General features: G+C 45.2%; 1 protein-coding gene across 1 annotated transcript in view; it reads right to left on the bottom strand.

Annotated features, from left to right (window-relative positions):
• The window catches only part of nfia (nuclear factor I/A), a gene marked incomplete at its 5' end in the record, with an annotated part of 236,095 nt that overhangs the window by 129,325 nt on the left and 89,270 nt on the right, over nt 1-17,500 (bottom strand). The window contains one exon of the mRNA XM_083969584.1: nt 11,694-12,226. Coding sequence (XP_083825710.1) covers nt 11,694-12,226 — 533 coding nt within the window. The remainder of the gene's footprint in view (nt 1-11,693; nt 12,227-17,500) is intronic.

Below are 17,500 nucleotides of genomic sequence, written 5' to 3'. Positions count from 1 at the left end.
GGGGCAGTTGTCGGTCTGAGAAGTGAAGTCACTTCCGCGTTCAAAAAGCTGCAATCCCCTCGGCTGTCGCTGGGGGCTGGCTCCAGAAGGGAGCAACTCCAATTGAGCCCCATGTTAAAATAGCCGATTTTACAGCTTAAAAAAACATATTTACAGCCTGGTACATTTTATTTTTTTGGTCTCAACCGATAGTTTCTACCCCCGCACACACTCTGAGGGGGGTGAATGTTTTTTAAACTCTACCGTTTTACTGTTATTAGGTTTAAAGTTCTGGCCAATTAGGGAGCAGAACCGTTGAGTGACAGGTCCGGAGACCGCTGCTACGAGGCCAGTGGGCGGGTTCTCGGCCGGCCAACGGCCGCACCGCTCCAAATATGGCAAGTAGAATCCAACATGGCGCGGCTCAAACCCCCGTAGTAGAGACACAAAACAGACTCCCCCAAACCAATGGGTGACGTCACGGTGCTACGGCCGTTCTGACTACAGTCTATGGCATGCACAGACCAGTATTGTCACAAATCGAGTAGCGTTGCAAATCGGGTAGTGACATCAGTGTTTGAAGTTTCTGTTTAGTTCATGACCTTTAACCTTTCATCCTGCTCTGTAAATTCTGGGGCTTTTATTTTGAAGAGCAGCTGTGAAACAGGAAGTGACCCGTGCTGCTTGTGTTTCTTTCCGTCGCTGTGGAAACGGCTTCAGCTTCAGTTTTAGTTTTTCTGCTGCTGCTTCTCCTCCGACAAAACACAAACTGAACCAGGGCCAGACGCCATTTTGTTGGCACGGTTGGCACGGAGATGAGACCGGGGGGGGGCTGTTGCTACGGGCAACAGCCCCCCCCCCCCCCCCCCCCCCCTCTAGTCCTTAGCAACACAGACGGTTATTCTCAGCAGCAGCAACATTCCTGCAGGACGAAGCTTCACAAGACAGTTAGGATGACCTTTACTGTGTGTGTGTGTGTGTGTGTGTGTGTGTGTGTGTGTGTGTGTGTGTCAGAGATCAGGGCAGAAGAGAGGAATGTTTCTGAGTGAGTAGAGAAGAAACGAGGAGAGAAAAGAGAAACTCTCTCTCTCTTCATCAAAGTTTTTTATTTTATTTTAACTTCAGACTTCAGTCGTCGATAGCAACCCCAGTACATTTACACCATTCTCCACACTTCTTCCACACCACGATTAAAAAACAAGAAGAACCCACACGTTTCTAAATTCATTAGGTTATAAAAGCACCAAACCTTGTTGTATCTGAGCTCCACTGAGCTGCAGCAGCTCCTCACTGCTCAGAGTTTAAACAGCAGAAACATGAGGTAACAACAGGGTTAAAGGTTAAAGGTGAAACATGAGGTAACAACAGGGTTAAAGGTTAAAGGTGAAACATGAGGTAACAACAGGGTTAAAGGTTAAAGGTTAAAGGTGAAACATGAGGTAACAACAGGGTTAAAGGTTAAAGGTGAAACATGAAGTAACAACAGGGTTAAAGGTTAAAGGTGAAACATGAGGTAACAACAGGGTTAAAGGTTAAAGGTTAAAGGTGAAACATGAGGTAACAACAGGGTTAAAGGTTAAAGGTGAAACATGAAGTAACAACAGGGTTAAAGGTTAAAGGTGAAACATGAAGTAACAACAGGGTTAAAGGTTAAAGGTGAAACATGAGGTAACAACAGGGTTAAAGGTTAAAGGTTAAAGGTGAAACATGAGGTAACAACAGGGTTAAAGGTTAAAGGTGAAACATGAAGTAACAACAGGGTTAAAGGTTAAAGGTTAAAGGTGAAACATGAGGTAACAACAGGGTTAAAGGTTAAAGGTGAAACATGAGGTAACAACAGGGTTAAAGGTTAAAGGTGAAACATGAAGTAACAACAGGGTTAAAGGTTAAAGGTGAAACATGAGGTAACAACAGGGTTAAAGGTTAAAGGTGAAACATGAAGTAACAACAGGGTTAAAGGTTAAAGGTGAAACATGAGGTAACAACAGGGTTAAAGGTTAAAGGTGAATCTGTCTTCACACCAACAGGAAGTCATGATGTCGTTACTTTAACCCTTTAACTAACTCAGTCTCTTTCAGCCTGTTTCACTATAACTGAAACGACTCATGTTTCATGTTTCAGTTCCTACACTTCACGTTTACACACGTTGGTTCTGGTCCAGACCATCATGGATGTAAAAAAAACAGGTAGCCTACCGACGTATCCTATTGGTTCCCATGACAACCCCATTCAAACACTTTGAAAAGGAAAATACAGATTTATCTCAAATAAATCTGTATTTTCCTTTTCAAAGTGTTTGAATCATATTTGAGAATCACTGAAAAAAAAAGCGAATTGATTGATTGATTAAAGTTTTTGCTCCGTGACATCGGTAATCAGAACCGCCTCGCTCTGCCCTGTTGCTATGACAACAGGCCCACTTGGGTCCTGACACCTGATCAGACCAATTCAGCTCTTTATATGTTTCTTTTATTTTGAAAACCAATCAATCTATTTATTTTATCCCGGTTGGGGGCGGAGCTAGCTCCCCGTCGGTCTAGTGAAGGAGGAAGTGGAGCGGCGGCGGTGGTGGTTGCCGTGGCGGCGTGGCCCCGCCCACTGAGGACGGATCAGGAGGATCAGGATTAAACCTGAAGACACAAAGTGTTTTAGTTTTATCTACGTCCAAGTTCAAGTTCAGACCAGAGAGAGAGAGCTGAGTGTGTGTGTGTGTGTGTGTGTGTGTGTGTGTGTGTGTGTAGGGATCAGCCTCTAACAGCCTCTCATGTGGCAGCGAGAGCAGGAAAATGTTCCTAACTGGAATATTTGCAGGGAAATCCTGGGAGAGCTCACTCTGAACCGGATTACCGGGGGGGGGGGGGGGGGGGGGTCAGCTCGTACCTGCCTCACAGGGGGGGGATGGGGGCAGACAGCACCAACATGAATGAAGGGGGGGGGTTCTGGAGTGTAAAACTCTCTCTGACTCAGATATTCACTGTTTTCAGCTTCGACCGCCACAGAGCTGAGCTTTTATTTTGTAGAAACCGGATGTCTGACATCACTTCCTGTGTGTCAGACGAGTCAGACTCGAGTCCAATCCGCCCCCTAAAGACTCAAGCCCTGAACCCTCACTGACTAAAGTGACGTCAGCTGTAAGTGACAGAGTGTGAGAGTGTGTGAGGGTCCAGATGCTGTAAATATGAATGGAACAGCACTTACACACTCTCACCACACGTTACCTTGACAACAACATGTTGTTGACTCCGATAATTTACCGTACTTTCAACCGCACAAGGTGTGTGAGGGGGACGGACTCAAAACAAAATGTTCCTGGATCAGATCTGATCAAATCATCAATAATCACAAACTGCACGTTAATACTGACAGGAAACTTCTTCTTTTCTTTTTCTTTCTTTCTTTTTTTTGGTTGTTGCTCCTGTCCATTAACAATAAAGAGAGCGGCGGAGCTCTCTCTGTGGTAATTTACTTCTTTTTTTTTTAACACTTGCGTTCCGACGGCATCTCATGTGTTTGACTTCACAACGCTATGAACTGTGGGTAATTCCTCTACCTAAAGTCAGCATCGGTGCTGACTTACGGTAAGGAGGGGGGGGGGGGGCAGTAAGGGCTCATTCACTGACTCACTGACTTGATGATCTGACAACGGAACAGCCCTCACACACTCACGGACTTCCCGTGAACGCGCCTCTAAGTCAGTGAGTCTGTGAGGGGTCGGATTGGAATTGGGCCTCAGACTCGAGTCCACACTGAGACCTGAGCCCATGTTTTACCCATAATGCACCTGGACGGAGTGAATGTAACCAGCACCTGTTGGTGGTGGTGGTGGTGGTGCGTTCACTTACAACTGGGAATTCAGACGTTCGTTCCCACGTCGTCAGAAACGTTACGGGTGAACTTTAGCTCGCAATCCAAGATGGCCCCCACACCCTCATAATGATGTTTTTTTTATTTTATTTTCTATGTTAAAACAACGTAAAGCAGCAGCGTCATCGTTCCTCCTCAGTAAAAACTAAACTTATCAACCAGCGCATCAACGTTTCTCTTTAATAAAGTCTCTCTCTCTCTCTCCCTCACACACACACACTTACACACACACACACACACAGGCACATGGACATGTTGCATAAACGCTAAATCGTGCTAATGTGTTCACATTGCTATCGGCCACCGATCAGACACACACCAAAGTCCGTACTGTTGATGGAAACACACTGGATTCTAATTTTTTTTTTTTTTTTGTGATCAAATGTTTATTTAACAAGAATACAAGTTACAACCAAGAAACATGACTCATTAATTGACAATAGATAGGCTACAGTACAAAATCGACTGTAACAACTAAATCGCAAAAATAATAATAGTGATAGTGTAACCTTGCACTTCAATAGGTGCAAGAGAAACCAAAACAAATGTGGTACTTATTTTACGTAATGCTCCTTTCCCAGTGATTGGAATCACTCTGGATGGAAACGTGGCTACTGAGTCGGCTCAGGTGTGGCGTCGCTCTCATTTCCTACGTAAAGTGAACGCAGCATCCGTTTCCCACCCTGTGACATCACTTCCTGGATCTAAAACCTCACGTTATAAATTATTATTTTTCACAATAAAATCACTCGGTGACGTGCAGCTGCAGCTTCAGCAGAGTTTCACTTTTATGAATGAGCTCCGAGCTCAGTGACCGTGAATGCTGCAGAGTGTGTGTCTGTGTGTGTGTGTGTGTGTGTGTGTGTGTGTGTGGTGGGATGGGGGGTGTTCCCGTGGTTACAGTGTGTACTTCAGGAACCACAACAGAGTCTGTGGTTTTTTCACCACGTCGACTTAAACAGCTGCACATGAAGACTGTTGTTGTTTTAATTTCTTTTTTTTTTCCATGGGAGTTTTATCAGATGAAAACTTAAAGGGATAGTTCAACATTTTTTTTGTCAAATTGAGCCCATCACCATAATAATCCCTATAGTCATAGCAGTAGGTTCGTTACCTTTAATTGTCGGTGCAAGCTGTTTTTAGAACGGCGGAGCAGAGCCGTGAGCTGCTCAGAGCTACGCTACGGAGGCTCATTATGGGATTTCTTGGTTTCCCTCATCAAACTCATCAAATACACAATCCATTAACTCCACAACGCTCTGGTGGACAAGTTGTGAGCTGCACATTCACCACGCTATGAGATAATAACACAACGTTACCACACAGAGTTGTTTTAGAGGTAAATTCATGTAAAACCACTGATGCACGTTGCCTTCAGGGACAGTTTTTCATCAACAGTCTCTGCATTTCCCTCTAAAACAACTCTGTGTGGTAACGTTGTGTTATTATCTCATAGCGTGGTGAATGTGCAGCTCACAACTTGTCCACCAGAGCGTTGTGGAGTTGTTGGATTGTGTATTTGATGAGTTTGATGATGAGGGAAACCAACCAAGAAATAACATAACGTTGATTCAAACCAGGATTAAACCAGACTCAAACCAAAAAAAACTGGTTTAAAACACACACACTTGAAGGAATGAGGAAGACTTTGAGTTTTGATAAGTGTGTGTCTGTCTGTCTGTGTGTGTGTGTGGACAGGTCACAGCTACAGTAACTAGTTCAGAGACGAAGCTCCAAATCTCTTAAAGAGCTCAGGAGGACGGAGGGAACACACACACACAGACACACACACACACACACACAGGGTTGTGTAAGGTAACGGTGTCGGCGGCGGCTGGAAACCTTCGCGGCGGCTCGTTATCACGCCGACACACAGATATCCTCCCATTGTGCTGCTGCAAAAACCACCTGACAAACAAGTGAAGTCACCGCGGCGACCAATCACAACAACACACACAAACACACACACACACACACACACACACACACACACACACACACTGTGGGCTCTGTGTGTGCATCCGGTCAGGGAACTACTTTCAGTGGCGGATTAATCCACAGTTACTGCTGCAGTGAGTCTCCCTCAGGTCTGCAGAGTGAAAAACATAGAAACGGCCACTTTGGTTTCACTTTAAAGGGACATTCTGTAACTTCTCCTGTTGTCTGTTCAGGAAAATCGTTTATTTGGTTCAAACACTGCAAAAACTCTACATCTTTCCAAGAATATTTGTCTCATTTCTAGTCAAAACTAATCTCTTTCCACTTAAAATAAGACTCATCACCTAAAAATGAACTTGTTTTTAGATCATTTTCACTTGTTTCAAACTAATTTTCACTTGAAATAAGTAGAAAAATCTGCCAGTGAAAGCAAGTTTTTTGTGCTTGTAATAAGAAAGAAAAACTTGCTCCACTATCAGATTTTTCTACTTATTCCAAGTGAAAATCTGCTTGAAAGAAGTAAAAAGTGTTTAAAAACAAGCTGCTTTTAATGTGATGAGTCTTATTTTAAGTAGAATGAGATTAGTTTTGACTAGAAATAAGACAAATGGAGCGTTACACTGATGCTGCATTCACCTGCAGTCGGGCAGACGGCCGTCGCTAACAAACCAGATGTCATTTTAGTCACAGAAGTCCAGAGAAAGACGGTAAAACAATACCACATCACCATGACAACATATTGTCACGTGTATTGTTTTGCCTCGTGCTGACGGACCACTTGTTTACATTTTGTTTGTTTTACGGCTTGTTTATGTCCGTCTGCCGTCTGCCCAATTTCACCTGAATGCAGCATGAAAAATATACAACCACAACGCTAGATGGGAGGAATTCCTACAGAATGTACCTTTAATAAATATAAAATTGATTATATTTGATCCATCTAGCGGTGCGGTTGCATATCTGAACGTATTCTTGATGTTGCATTCAGGTGAAATGGGGCAGACGTCAGACAGACAACAGACGCTGCATGTAACAGGATAAACAAGTGGTCCTGTTTTTGATAATAAAAAGCCAAATAAGTTACATACTGGGGCTTTAAGGCGCATTAGGAACAAATAAAACTTTATTTATAATATAATATATAAGGACAGTAAACCCTGTGCACCGACTGACAGGCTTCTCCTTCCTGTTTCCATCTCTCTCTTTAAACGTCTTCTCTATTAACCTTTTTATTTCTCTGACTCCAAGTCACCGGCTGCACGCCACCACTGGTGTGTGTGTGTGTGTGTGTGACTGGCTGCTAATGAGGGTGTGTGTGTGTGTGTGTGTGTGTGTGTGTGTGTGTGTGTTTATCCTGGAGGTTAAACGGTGTGATGATGGGGTCACGACCTCCACGCTGTGACCTCTGACCTCCCAACACGTGTTGAGCGTTCCTCTGATAGTGACACACACACACGACACACACACACACACGACACACACACACACACGACACACGCCGCTGCAACAACGGCCGCCGCCGCCGGCAGCTCGTAAATCAGAGGGGGGGGTGGGGGGGGTGGGAGGGTTGACCTCTGACCCCCACAACTTGTTCCTGAGGAGGCTGAGTGAACACACACACACACACACAGGCAGTGGACCGTGCCTGTGTGTGTGTGTGTGTGTGTGTGTGTGTGTGTGTTAGTTTGAAAAGCTCCACCTGTTCAGACGCAGCAGCCACTTCCTGTCCAGCTGTGGAGCTTCACATAAATATGAAATATTAAATATTAAATATGAAATAAAGCTCTGGATTCAGACTCACAGCTTCACCACTATTTATTTTCATTATTAATATTATTATTATTATTAATTCTCAGAGTTGTTTAGATCTGTGTTTCCTGCTGAGGGGATGAAAGACATTTAGAGAGGAATGAACCTTTAAATAAACAGAAGTCTGGTCCTGGATATTTCCTGCTGGACTGAGAATCAGAGACCATGTGATGAAGTGAATGAGTGAATGAAACATTCTAATTAAACATGCCTATAACAGGTTAATTGTGCAAAATTAACACTCATACAAAGTCATCGTTAAATAAAACTATTGGTTGATTATTGTGTTTCACTGTTCAACAGCTCCAGAGGTGTTTTGCCCCAAAGATTTGGGACAGTGCGAGTACATTTTTTATGTTGTGCACATGTGCAACCAGGGAATTTGCCTCTTTGTCTTTAGTTTTGTAACGCTGGTGAAACATGAAACAATCTGATGTTTGTCATTATAGGAGGAAGGTCAATGTGTGTGAGTGTTGTGTGTGAATATTTGAAGAGTTCATTTGCAAAAGCAGATAGGCTAACTCCCTTTTTAAAAAATTCTAGAATCTTCATTTTTTATTTTTTATTTACATAAGGTGATATCAGTCAAACCAAAGTTGAGTGACTTTGAGATGTAACAAAACAAACATATCTCACAAAAATAAAGTTTTATTGGAAAAAACACTATGCAAAGAATAATTACAAAACCTCAGCTCATTATTTTCAAAATGGCACTTATCTGCTTTTGCAAATGAACTCTTCATTTGCTTTACAAGTCGATTGTAACCTTAAGTTTCCTGCTTGTTCTCCTGAAAGTTGAAGTTGGGGTTCACTGAGCTGCTGGTGAAGACTGTGAGTCTGCAGCCTGAGAGCTGTTAAAACACAGTTACTACTGGTTCTCTGGTAGAGAAGGACATCGTCTGCTGCTTCAGAAGAGCAGAGCAGCATGTGAATGTGTTGCTGTTACCCAGTCGGCTCATGCCCAGTCTCCCTGCCCCCCCTGAGTCTGAGCTGCAGAGTTTGAACTGCAAACTCTCTGTGTCTCTCTCTGTTTCCATGTTTGCGATTTGCGCAAATCTCGCGAGATTTGGACGAACCAGGAAGAGGAGCTTCCCCTACAAACAAGCTTAAAATATAGACTTATTTAATTTTTCTGGGGACAATTTCTCATGTCGGGGCTTCAATACCAGAGGGACATTACATACGAGCAGCATGGAGGTATTTGGATGTTTTTTGGTGTGTCTTTTTGTTATGAAGACAGTTGGTATCCATTTGCAACCGTCATATGGACATGCACTGCTACGCCGAGACCCCCTGTAACTCAGAGAAGCCACGGAGGACTCTGAAACTTCTCCCAGCCCTTAGTCCACATGAGGGGGAGGAGGAGATAATAATGAGTTAGGAAATTTCAATTTGGAGTGAACTATCCCTTTAAAGGGACCGGAGCATCAGGTCTGAGTCTGAGCTGCAGAGTTTTATGTCTGTGTCTCTCAGGGTTAAATACTAAATGGTTGGTCGTGTGCTGTGGTTTCTAAGGGCAACACTGTTGGTCTTTACCCCCCCACCACCCCTCCCTCCTCTCCTCCAGTCAGTGGTATGGGGATGAATTTAATTACAGCTCAGTCGGTCTGGCTCTACAGGCTCCGCCCCCTTCCCAACAGGCCACGCCCCCCCCACCCCCCCACCCCGAGGTCAGAAGTCGTCACACAGCTTGTAATCACCACTGCTGCTGCTGCTGCTGCACAGAAACTAACTCTGTTGCTGCTGTCGGGACGGAGAGGAGAGGAGAGGAGGAGGAAACCTGATGCTGCTGCACCACCACCAGTAGGGAGGGAGGGGGGGCAGAAGGGTGAGGGGTGAGGGGGGGGGTGAGGGAGGGGGGCGTCTCTCCCTCTCGCCTCAGTCAACAGAGACCAAACGCTGCCAAGTCCAAGTCCCAGTCTGCTCTCATGCAGCTGCAGAGGAAAAACCTCCAAAACCTCCAGAACCTCTAAGACCTCCAGAACCTCCTAAACCGCTCAGAGAGAAGCCACAGAGTCAGTCAACCCCCCCCCCCCCCTTTACTCTTTACTTTACTTACTTTACTTTAAACTTTATTGTCCCCAAAGGGAGATTCATGTTGCAGAAGGGCAAAAAACACAGAACATATCGAGCATATCCACACAAACTCTACACAACATGGAACATCATTGAATGGCAGTAGGCCTAACCCCAGAGCTGTTCATAGGCTACAATCCAGATTAACATACAATAAATAAATAAGAGTGTATCATAACTGTTTAGTATTTGAATTCAGTTGGATAATGTCTTGTGTTATGAATGAGTCTTTCTCAGCGGGTAGCTAACAGATGACCAACTAGTGACACAACATCCAGTAGCTATGCCACAGAGATCAGGACAATCACACCAACAATACAGATGAAAAAAGACTTAGACTCACAACAGTAGAGACACGCTCACTTTCACTTTCACCCTCCTGCCGGGCGCTACATGAGCAGCCCCCCCCCCCCCCCCCCCCCCCCCCCCCCCCCCACCGCCCACAACACACACAAGTCCATTCAGGTCCAAACTGACACCAGAGGAGAAGTCTGACCCTCCACAGAGCTGGAGACTCACAGACATTGATTGATTGATTGATTGATTGATTGACAGGGACTAAACCAGAACCTGAGATCACTGTTCATCAGGCATCAAACCGCTCCGACCTGCAGGTCCCAGAGATTAGACCGGACCGGAGGATCAAACCTTCACACACCAGGCCTCAGCCAATCAGGTGAGGATCAGGACTAGAGAGGATCTGATTGGGTCTCGGAGACTGAGACGACGGATGACGATGGTTTATTTTGCAGATGTTATAAAACATAGAATCAAAGCCACTCATTCATTCATTCATTCATTCATTCATTCATTCATTCATTCATTGTCTGGTTCTACAACAACAACATGTTTAATACGTTGGACTGAGTGTTTTATTCCAGTCAACCTTAGATCAGACTCATCATGTGACCAACACAGACTCACAACATACACAACAACATACACAACAACATACACAACATCAACAGATCCTTCATCCCCAGGGCAACCATGGCAACCAGGCCACACAGTTTACTAGTATCATATATATATAGGCTATTTATAAAACGTAAAGGTGAAATCCTGCGATCTGATTGGTTGTTAACCGTGGTATAATGAGCAGTTACCACGGCTACTATTCTAAAGCCTTATCACAGCGTAGGCTATCACTCCGCCTCAGGCACGTATGACTGGTATGAATGGAAGTTGTTGTCATGTATCCATGACAACGGACTGTTGCAGTCCGTAGCAACAGACAGTTGATGTTTTTACGATGTTAAAAATGTAGTAAAGGTTCAAACAGCCGCAACAGGAAGTAGAACAGAGTTAAAGGTGAATACGTCTCAACACAAACAGGAAGTCATGATGTCGTTACTTCTCAGGTGAAGTTAAAACAACAGGTACCGACGTGTTCTTTGTGTCGGCATCGACTTGGTGCCGAAGCATCGGTTGTCATGACAACCACAACAACAACAACAGAGTGGACCCAGCACTCATCAAGACAGAAACCAGGTTGAAACCACACTGCTGCAAAAACTCAAATATCTCACCAAGAATATTTGTCTTATTTCATTTCTAATCAAAACAAATCTCATTCTACTTAAAATAAGACTCATCACATAAAAAGCAGCTTGTTTTTAGACACTTTTTACTTCTTTCAAGAAGATTTTCACTTGAAATAAGTAGAAAAATCTGATAGTGGAGCAAGTTTTTCTTTCTTATTACAAACACAAAAAACTTTTTCTACTTATTTCAAGTGAAAATTAGTTTGAAACAAGTTCATTTTTAGGTGATGAGTCTTATTTTAAGTGGAAAGAGATTAGTTTTGACTAGAAATGAGACAAATATTCTTGGAAAGATTTTGCAGTGTGCGTTGAGCTTCTCAGTGACAACCAGTCACACACACACTCTGACACACACACACACACACACACACACACACACACACACACACACACACACACACACACACACACACACACACACACACACACACACACACAGAGCACCAGCAGTAAGGGAAGAGGATGCAGCATTAGCAGCAGCACTGACCTGAGTGGACGAAGTAGGCCAGGTACAGGTCCAGCTCCTTGACGGAGACCCCGATGTGGTGCGGCTGCACACACAGGCTGGGGTTGGAGCACTGCGGGGACTTGACCAGCCGCTCCCCGTCCGTGCTCTCCAGGGGAATGCCCTTGAACAGGATGACCATGACCAGGTCCAGGCGCCACACCTTGTCGGCCTGGCGCAGGCAGTCGATGCGCCGCATCTTGCCCTTCTGGTCGGGGTTGGACAGCACGCAGCACGGCGCCTTCTTCCCCGTCACCGTCAGCACAAAGTCCTCGCGGAACTCGGGCCGGATGTCCTTACGCAGCTTGGCCAGCAGGCGGGACGCCCACTTCTGCTTGACCTCGGGCTTCTCGCCCAGCAGCTCGTCCTTCACCGCGCGCTCCTCCTCCTTGGACATGCGCTTCTCGTGCTTCTTGAAGTACTTCCTCTTGCGCGCCTGCAGGTTGAACCAGGTGTAGGCGAAGGCCCGGACGTGGGGCAGCAGCGCTTCGATGAAAGGATGGAATTCATCCTGAGGACAGAAAGAAGACAGGGGACATGGTTCAGAGAGACACAATAAAACATGAAGATGAAGATACCTATTGAATGTAGTTTTCGGTCAATAGCGTCAGTAATGATTTCCACAGACTCAGTTAGAGCTAAGGCAGTCGAGTGGTTCTTTCTGAATCCATATTGGCTGTCATATAGCAGGTTGTGTTTGTTGATGAAGTTGTCTAGTCTACTGTTGAAAAGCTTCTCCAAGATTTTTGACAGTTGTGGCAGTATTGAGATTGGTCTGTAATTGGTAAACTCATGTGTGTCCCCATTCTTAAACAGTGGCACAACTTTGGCAATTTTCATTTTGGTGGGAAATGTCCCAGTTTGAAACGAGAGATTGAAAATGTATGTTAGCGGTGTAATGATACCTGGTAAAACTTTTTTAATTCATCTACAACAGAGTCTCAACAAGAGGAGAATGAAAACCTGACTAGATAAAAGTCTGGTTGTTGGACAGAGAAGAAGGAGGAGGAGGAGGAGGAGGAGGAGGAGGAGGAGAAGGAGGAGGAGGAGGAGGAGAGAGAGGGACGGAGGACAAGATCATCAAGTCTCAGTCTGAGGTCTCAGGGTTCTGGTCTCTGGTCTCATGTTGGGTCTCGGGTCTGAGGTTCAAGTCTCTGGTCTGGTATGAAGTCCAGTCTCTCGTTGCAGGTCTCAGGTCTCTCATCTGGTCTGAGGTCTGAGTCCTGGTCTCAGGTCTAGGGGCGCTTTCACACCAACAGCAGTTGGTGCGCACTAAACGGTCCATTCGAACCAAAAGCTCTTAGTTCGGTTCGTTTTCGTCGGTGTGAAAGCATCAATCACACTAAATCAAGCGGACCGAGACCTCTGAAAAGGGGTTAGGGGTCTTGGTCCGCTTGACTCTGGTGCGGTCCCTCTGGTGAGAAGGTGACCTGGTCCAACTCAGGTCTACCGGTGTATTTACATTGAGAGGTGTGGTGTGTTTGGGCCACAGTCTCTCACGGACAAAAAGAACCCACGTTTCACCGTCTATCATCTCTGCCAGTCTGCCTCCACCTGCCGTCTCTCTTGCGTGCGGTCGCACCGCGCACGCAGACACACACAACCACAGAGGTTGCACTTGGCCGCCAATAAACAGTACATCTATTAGCTGTATCGCTCTATTTGTACAGTGTTGTACAGTGTTGTCTCCACTGTGAAAGTCCAAATTGGCGCTTATTTCTACCGGCAGATGAGGAAACGTCATTCAGACCAGTTTTGGTTGGTTTGCCTGTGTGAACGCTCCACTCCGCAGTCTGTAGCTACAATGTAACTATTTTACTGTCTGGTGCCGAGCAAGTAATCGAACTAGCGGTGTGAAAAGCGCCCTTAGGCCCAATCCCATTTCTCTTTTTTACCCCTACCCCTTCCCCTACCCCTTGCCCCTCGCCCCTTGAAACGGAGCTACAAGGGGTAGGGGTAGAAAGTCAACCCCTCCGAATTGGGACACCCCTTCAACAATCACATACGTCATCACGTAGTCTCACTGGCTTTTACGTAAGCTGATGCGGCGAGCTTTTGCCAGAAATCAAATAGCGTGTTCCATATAACTTAATAAAATAAGATAAAACTTAATGCAGACTGATCGGTTCATTGTAAAACATTTATTTACTGATGTAAATGTGGTGATTTCTGTACACAGAGCCCCGAGGCAGCGCTGCCTGCTCCTCTGACTGGTACATGAAGCATAACTTTTCATCCAAATAAACTAATGCTACTGCCACAATTGTCAGATTTCATCAATGAGACCAACATTTAAATGCTGAAAATAATGTAACATGCTGGTGGTAAACCTCTAAAAACCCGCGGATAAGTTAATTAACGACCGCCTTCTCTCCCGGCGGGACCGGGACGAGGACGTAGTTTGGCCGGCGGAGCAGCGCTGCAGACCGGCTGCTGCCTCTGTGAGGAGCCGCTCCTCCTGGAGCTTCAACGTCGGAGCAAACCTCTAACCCGCCGTCATTTGGATAAACTAACCGCACATTTGGGACCTAAATAGTTACTTTCTCGCAAGAAAAAATATTAAAACTTGATAATAACAGCGCTACAGTGAGAAATAAAACAGCTTTTCGTTTTACAGCCACCGCTGCCGGCTGCAGCAAGATGCATTCTGGGAAACTTTTCATACCCCTCCGTTTGGAGTGTGCCTCTGAAAAATCTCCGTTTGGAGGGCTATGTAGCCCTACCACTTCCCCCTACCCCTCTGTCCTAACGGGGATTGGGACACCCCTACCCCTACACATGAACGCGCAAAACGGAGGGGTAGGGGTAAGTGGTAGGGCCAAGGGGTGAAATGGGATTGGGCCTTAGTGTCTCTGGTCTCTCAGACTCCTCAGTATCAGTCTCAGCCGGTCTCTTGGCGTTCAGGCAGGAATGTGTGTGTGTGTGTGTGTGTGTGTGTGTGTGTGTGTGTGTGTGTGTGTGTGTGTGTGTGTGTGTGTGTGTGTGTGTGTGTGTGTGTGTGTGTGTGTGTGTGTGTGGGTCCACCAGTCCCCCTCCAGTAAAACAAACACAGCCGTCAACACAAAACCACCAAACAAACAGGAGCCGGTCTGAGTGACTGAACACTCTGATCTGGGTCTGGACCCACAAAACCACCACAACAACCCAACCAGAACCTGATCCAGGACCAGGACCAGAACCTGATCCAGAACCAGGACCAGAACCAGGACCAGATGACAGTCTCTAGTTCCCAGCCTGAACGCAGCAGCAGACTGATGTTTAAAGACAAGGCAGTTGTATCTGTACAGGGTTAGGGTTATAGCCCGTTTCTACCACCAGTTTGTCTCAAAGGGCTTTATTACATCCCATAATAACAGCATCCTCTGTCCTTAGACCCTCACATCCACTGAGGAGGACCTTAGAGGGAACAGTGCCCCCGACCCCCCCGACACCGAGGTCTGGGACCTTCAGCTGGTTCTGAGGCGTCGGATGAAAAAAAAACTTCATCACAAAACAGAAAAAACCAGAAGGACGAAGCTGAGACGGAGAAACGGAGAGAAGATGAAGATGAAGAAGTATCAGAAGGGGGGGGGGGGGGGGGCAAAAACACAGACGGACACAAAACATCTTCATGGAACATTTCTTATTTGGATAAAACTCCTCCGAGGGTTAGACCCCCCCCCCCCCCCTGAGCCACGTAGTGAAGTAAAGCCACGGGACTCTATTCATAGATCAAAGCAGCTCCTCACACATCTTGATACGTGCAAATGCCTCTGACTGGGGCGGCATGTGGAGAGCATATTATGGGCTGCACACACACACACACTTACTAACACACACACACACACAGTAACACACACACACTAACACACACACTGGCTACAGAAACCTCCTGGAGTGACTTGCAGCGTTCGGCCAATCAGACACTCGGTGTCTTGATGACGAGCCGGGGAATCGAACGTCACGTTGTTATTATTATTTCTACTAAATCCTTGTGTTTTAAAACATTTCACAATAAAAACAGGATTTAAAAAAAGAAAATGACAGTAAAAAGAATAATAAAAGAAAAGAAAAGCTCAGTGTTTTGGGGACGAAGCAGCAGCATCATGATAAAGTTAAAGGTTTAAAATGTGTGTTAATGTGTTAAACAGTTCATCCAGAGGAAGATGAAATGATCTAAAAGACATAAAGTTAAACATGAAACTCTCTTTATCAGTGTATTATTGTAGTTTTCTACAGTTTCAGTGTGAAAAAGGGTAAATATATTTACTATTTACTACAGGACTGGGTTTAAAGAATCAATTTTCTGATTCATATCGATCTTCATTTGAAAGATCCGACATTGATTCATAAAATCCTTGGCTCGATCTTTTAATGAACGCCACTGCACTTTCTTTCTTTTTTTTTTTACTTCTAGAGTTGGTCATGTAATAATAATAAATGTGCATTAATGTAAATGCTTTTTGGTCAGTTTAATGTAAACATGAATATATTTAGTTTTTAGGGTAGATTTGCAACATTAGTTTTGTAAAAAAGAAAAAAAACCTCTTTCATAATGAAGTAGGTCGGAGGCTAACCCTAACCCTAACCATGCTGAGGGACCTTTTCCTTTTCTGTCTGTTTGAAATAGTTTAAAATGTAAAGTGAATATAAACATCTGTAACTTTATGTCTATTGGATCATTTCATCTTCCACGATGAACTGTTCACATTAACAGACATTTGGGTGGGGGGTACTGACAGACTCATCCCTCTGATGAGTCAGTCAGTACGTTTACATGCAGAGCTTAAAGCAGAAGTAAGCGACATTTTTGTGTTAATATAAGTCTTAAATAGTTATATCTTCCGACAGCAATCACTTCTATAGAGTGTTTGGTCTGAAACACGGGTCTGTCAGTCCCTCTGCTCTGCTCTGAGCCCAGGAGAAAACTTTCCTTGTATCCTACAACCTTTATCCAATGAGGAGAGAGAACGGCATGCAGGGCTGTGTGTGCAGCCAAGGGACGCCGTGAATGTGGTGACGTAGGGACGAGGACTGTTATGGTGCGTTCAAGGAAACTCGTAACTCCTGTTTTTCCGACCTGTGAAGTGGTACCAGTTCGATCTGGTACGAGTTCACGGGTCAGAAGTTACGAGTGGCCGTTATAGTGACTTTCACAGGTAAAACAGGTCGGAGAAACACGAGTGGGTTGCCTGGAACGCTACAAAGTCGTAAGTTGTGACTTGAAGCTGTAATTTACGGTTTCAAAAGCCTGCCTGGAACGCAGCATTAGCGAAAACGACCGGATCGCTTACTTCTGCTTTAATCCAGCTCGGCTCAAAATTCGATTTTGGCGTCTAATCGGACTTCTGTCCTTGTCTCAATTAACATGCAACTGAGAAAATGGAATAACTGACGGGTCCATCGCCCCCTCATGGTGTCACCCGTCATTTGGTTTATACGCCCCGCGGTCCTGTTGACTTTTCTGTCACCTCCTAAAAAACAGAATATAAACAACTTAATAAGCTTAATAATACATTCTCAACTACAGTTCCTGACCAGACGCGCCAGTCTGGGCTGGATTCACGCTGAGAATAAGGTACGGGCTAATAAAACCCTCTTGCTGGTGGCGCTGTGTGAAATGCATTGAATCGGCGCTGACGTTGGTTTTTTTCTTTACTTTGCCGGGTTCGGGCGTCTTCTCTGCTCCACTTGGTGCCGTCTCTACGGTTGTGGAGCAGCGCACATGCATTGTCCAGTTATACTTCTACTAAAAAGAAAGTAGAAAGGCTCGCACACCGCAGGGCTCCAAAATGCAGTCCATTCA

This window comes from Trachurus trachurus, assembly GCF_905171665.1.
Source record: "Trachurus trachurus genome assembly, chromosome: 4".
In the NCBI taxonomy this organism is placed as follows: Eukaryota; Metazoa; Chordata; class Actinopteri; order Carangiformes; family Carangidae; genus Trachurus; species Trachurus trachurus.
The sequence above is the reverse complement of the archived record's forward strand: the minus strand, read 5'-3'. Positions and strand labels throughout refer to the sequence as shown.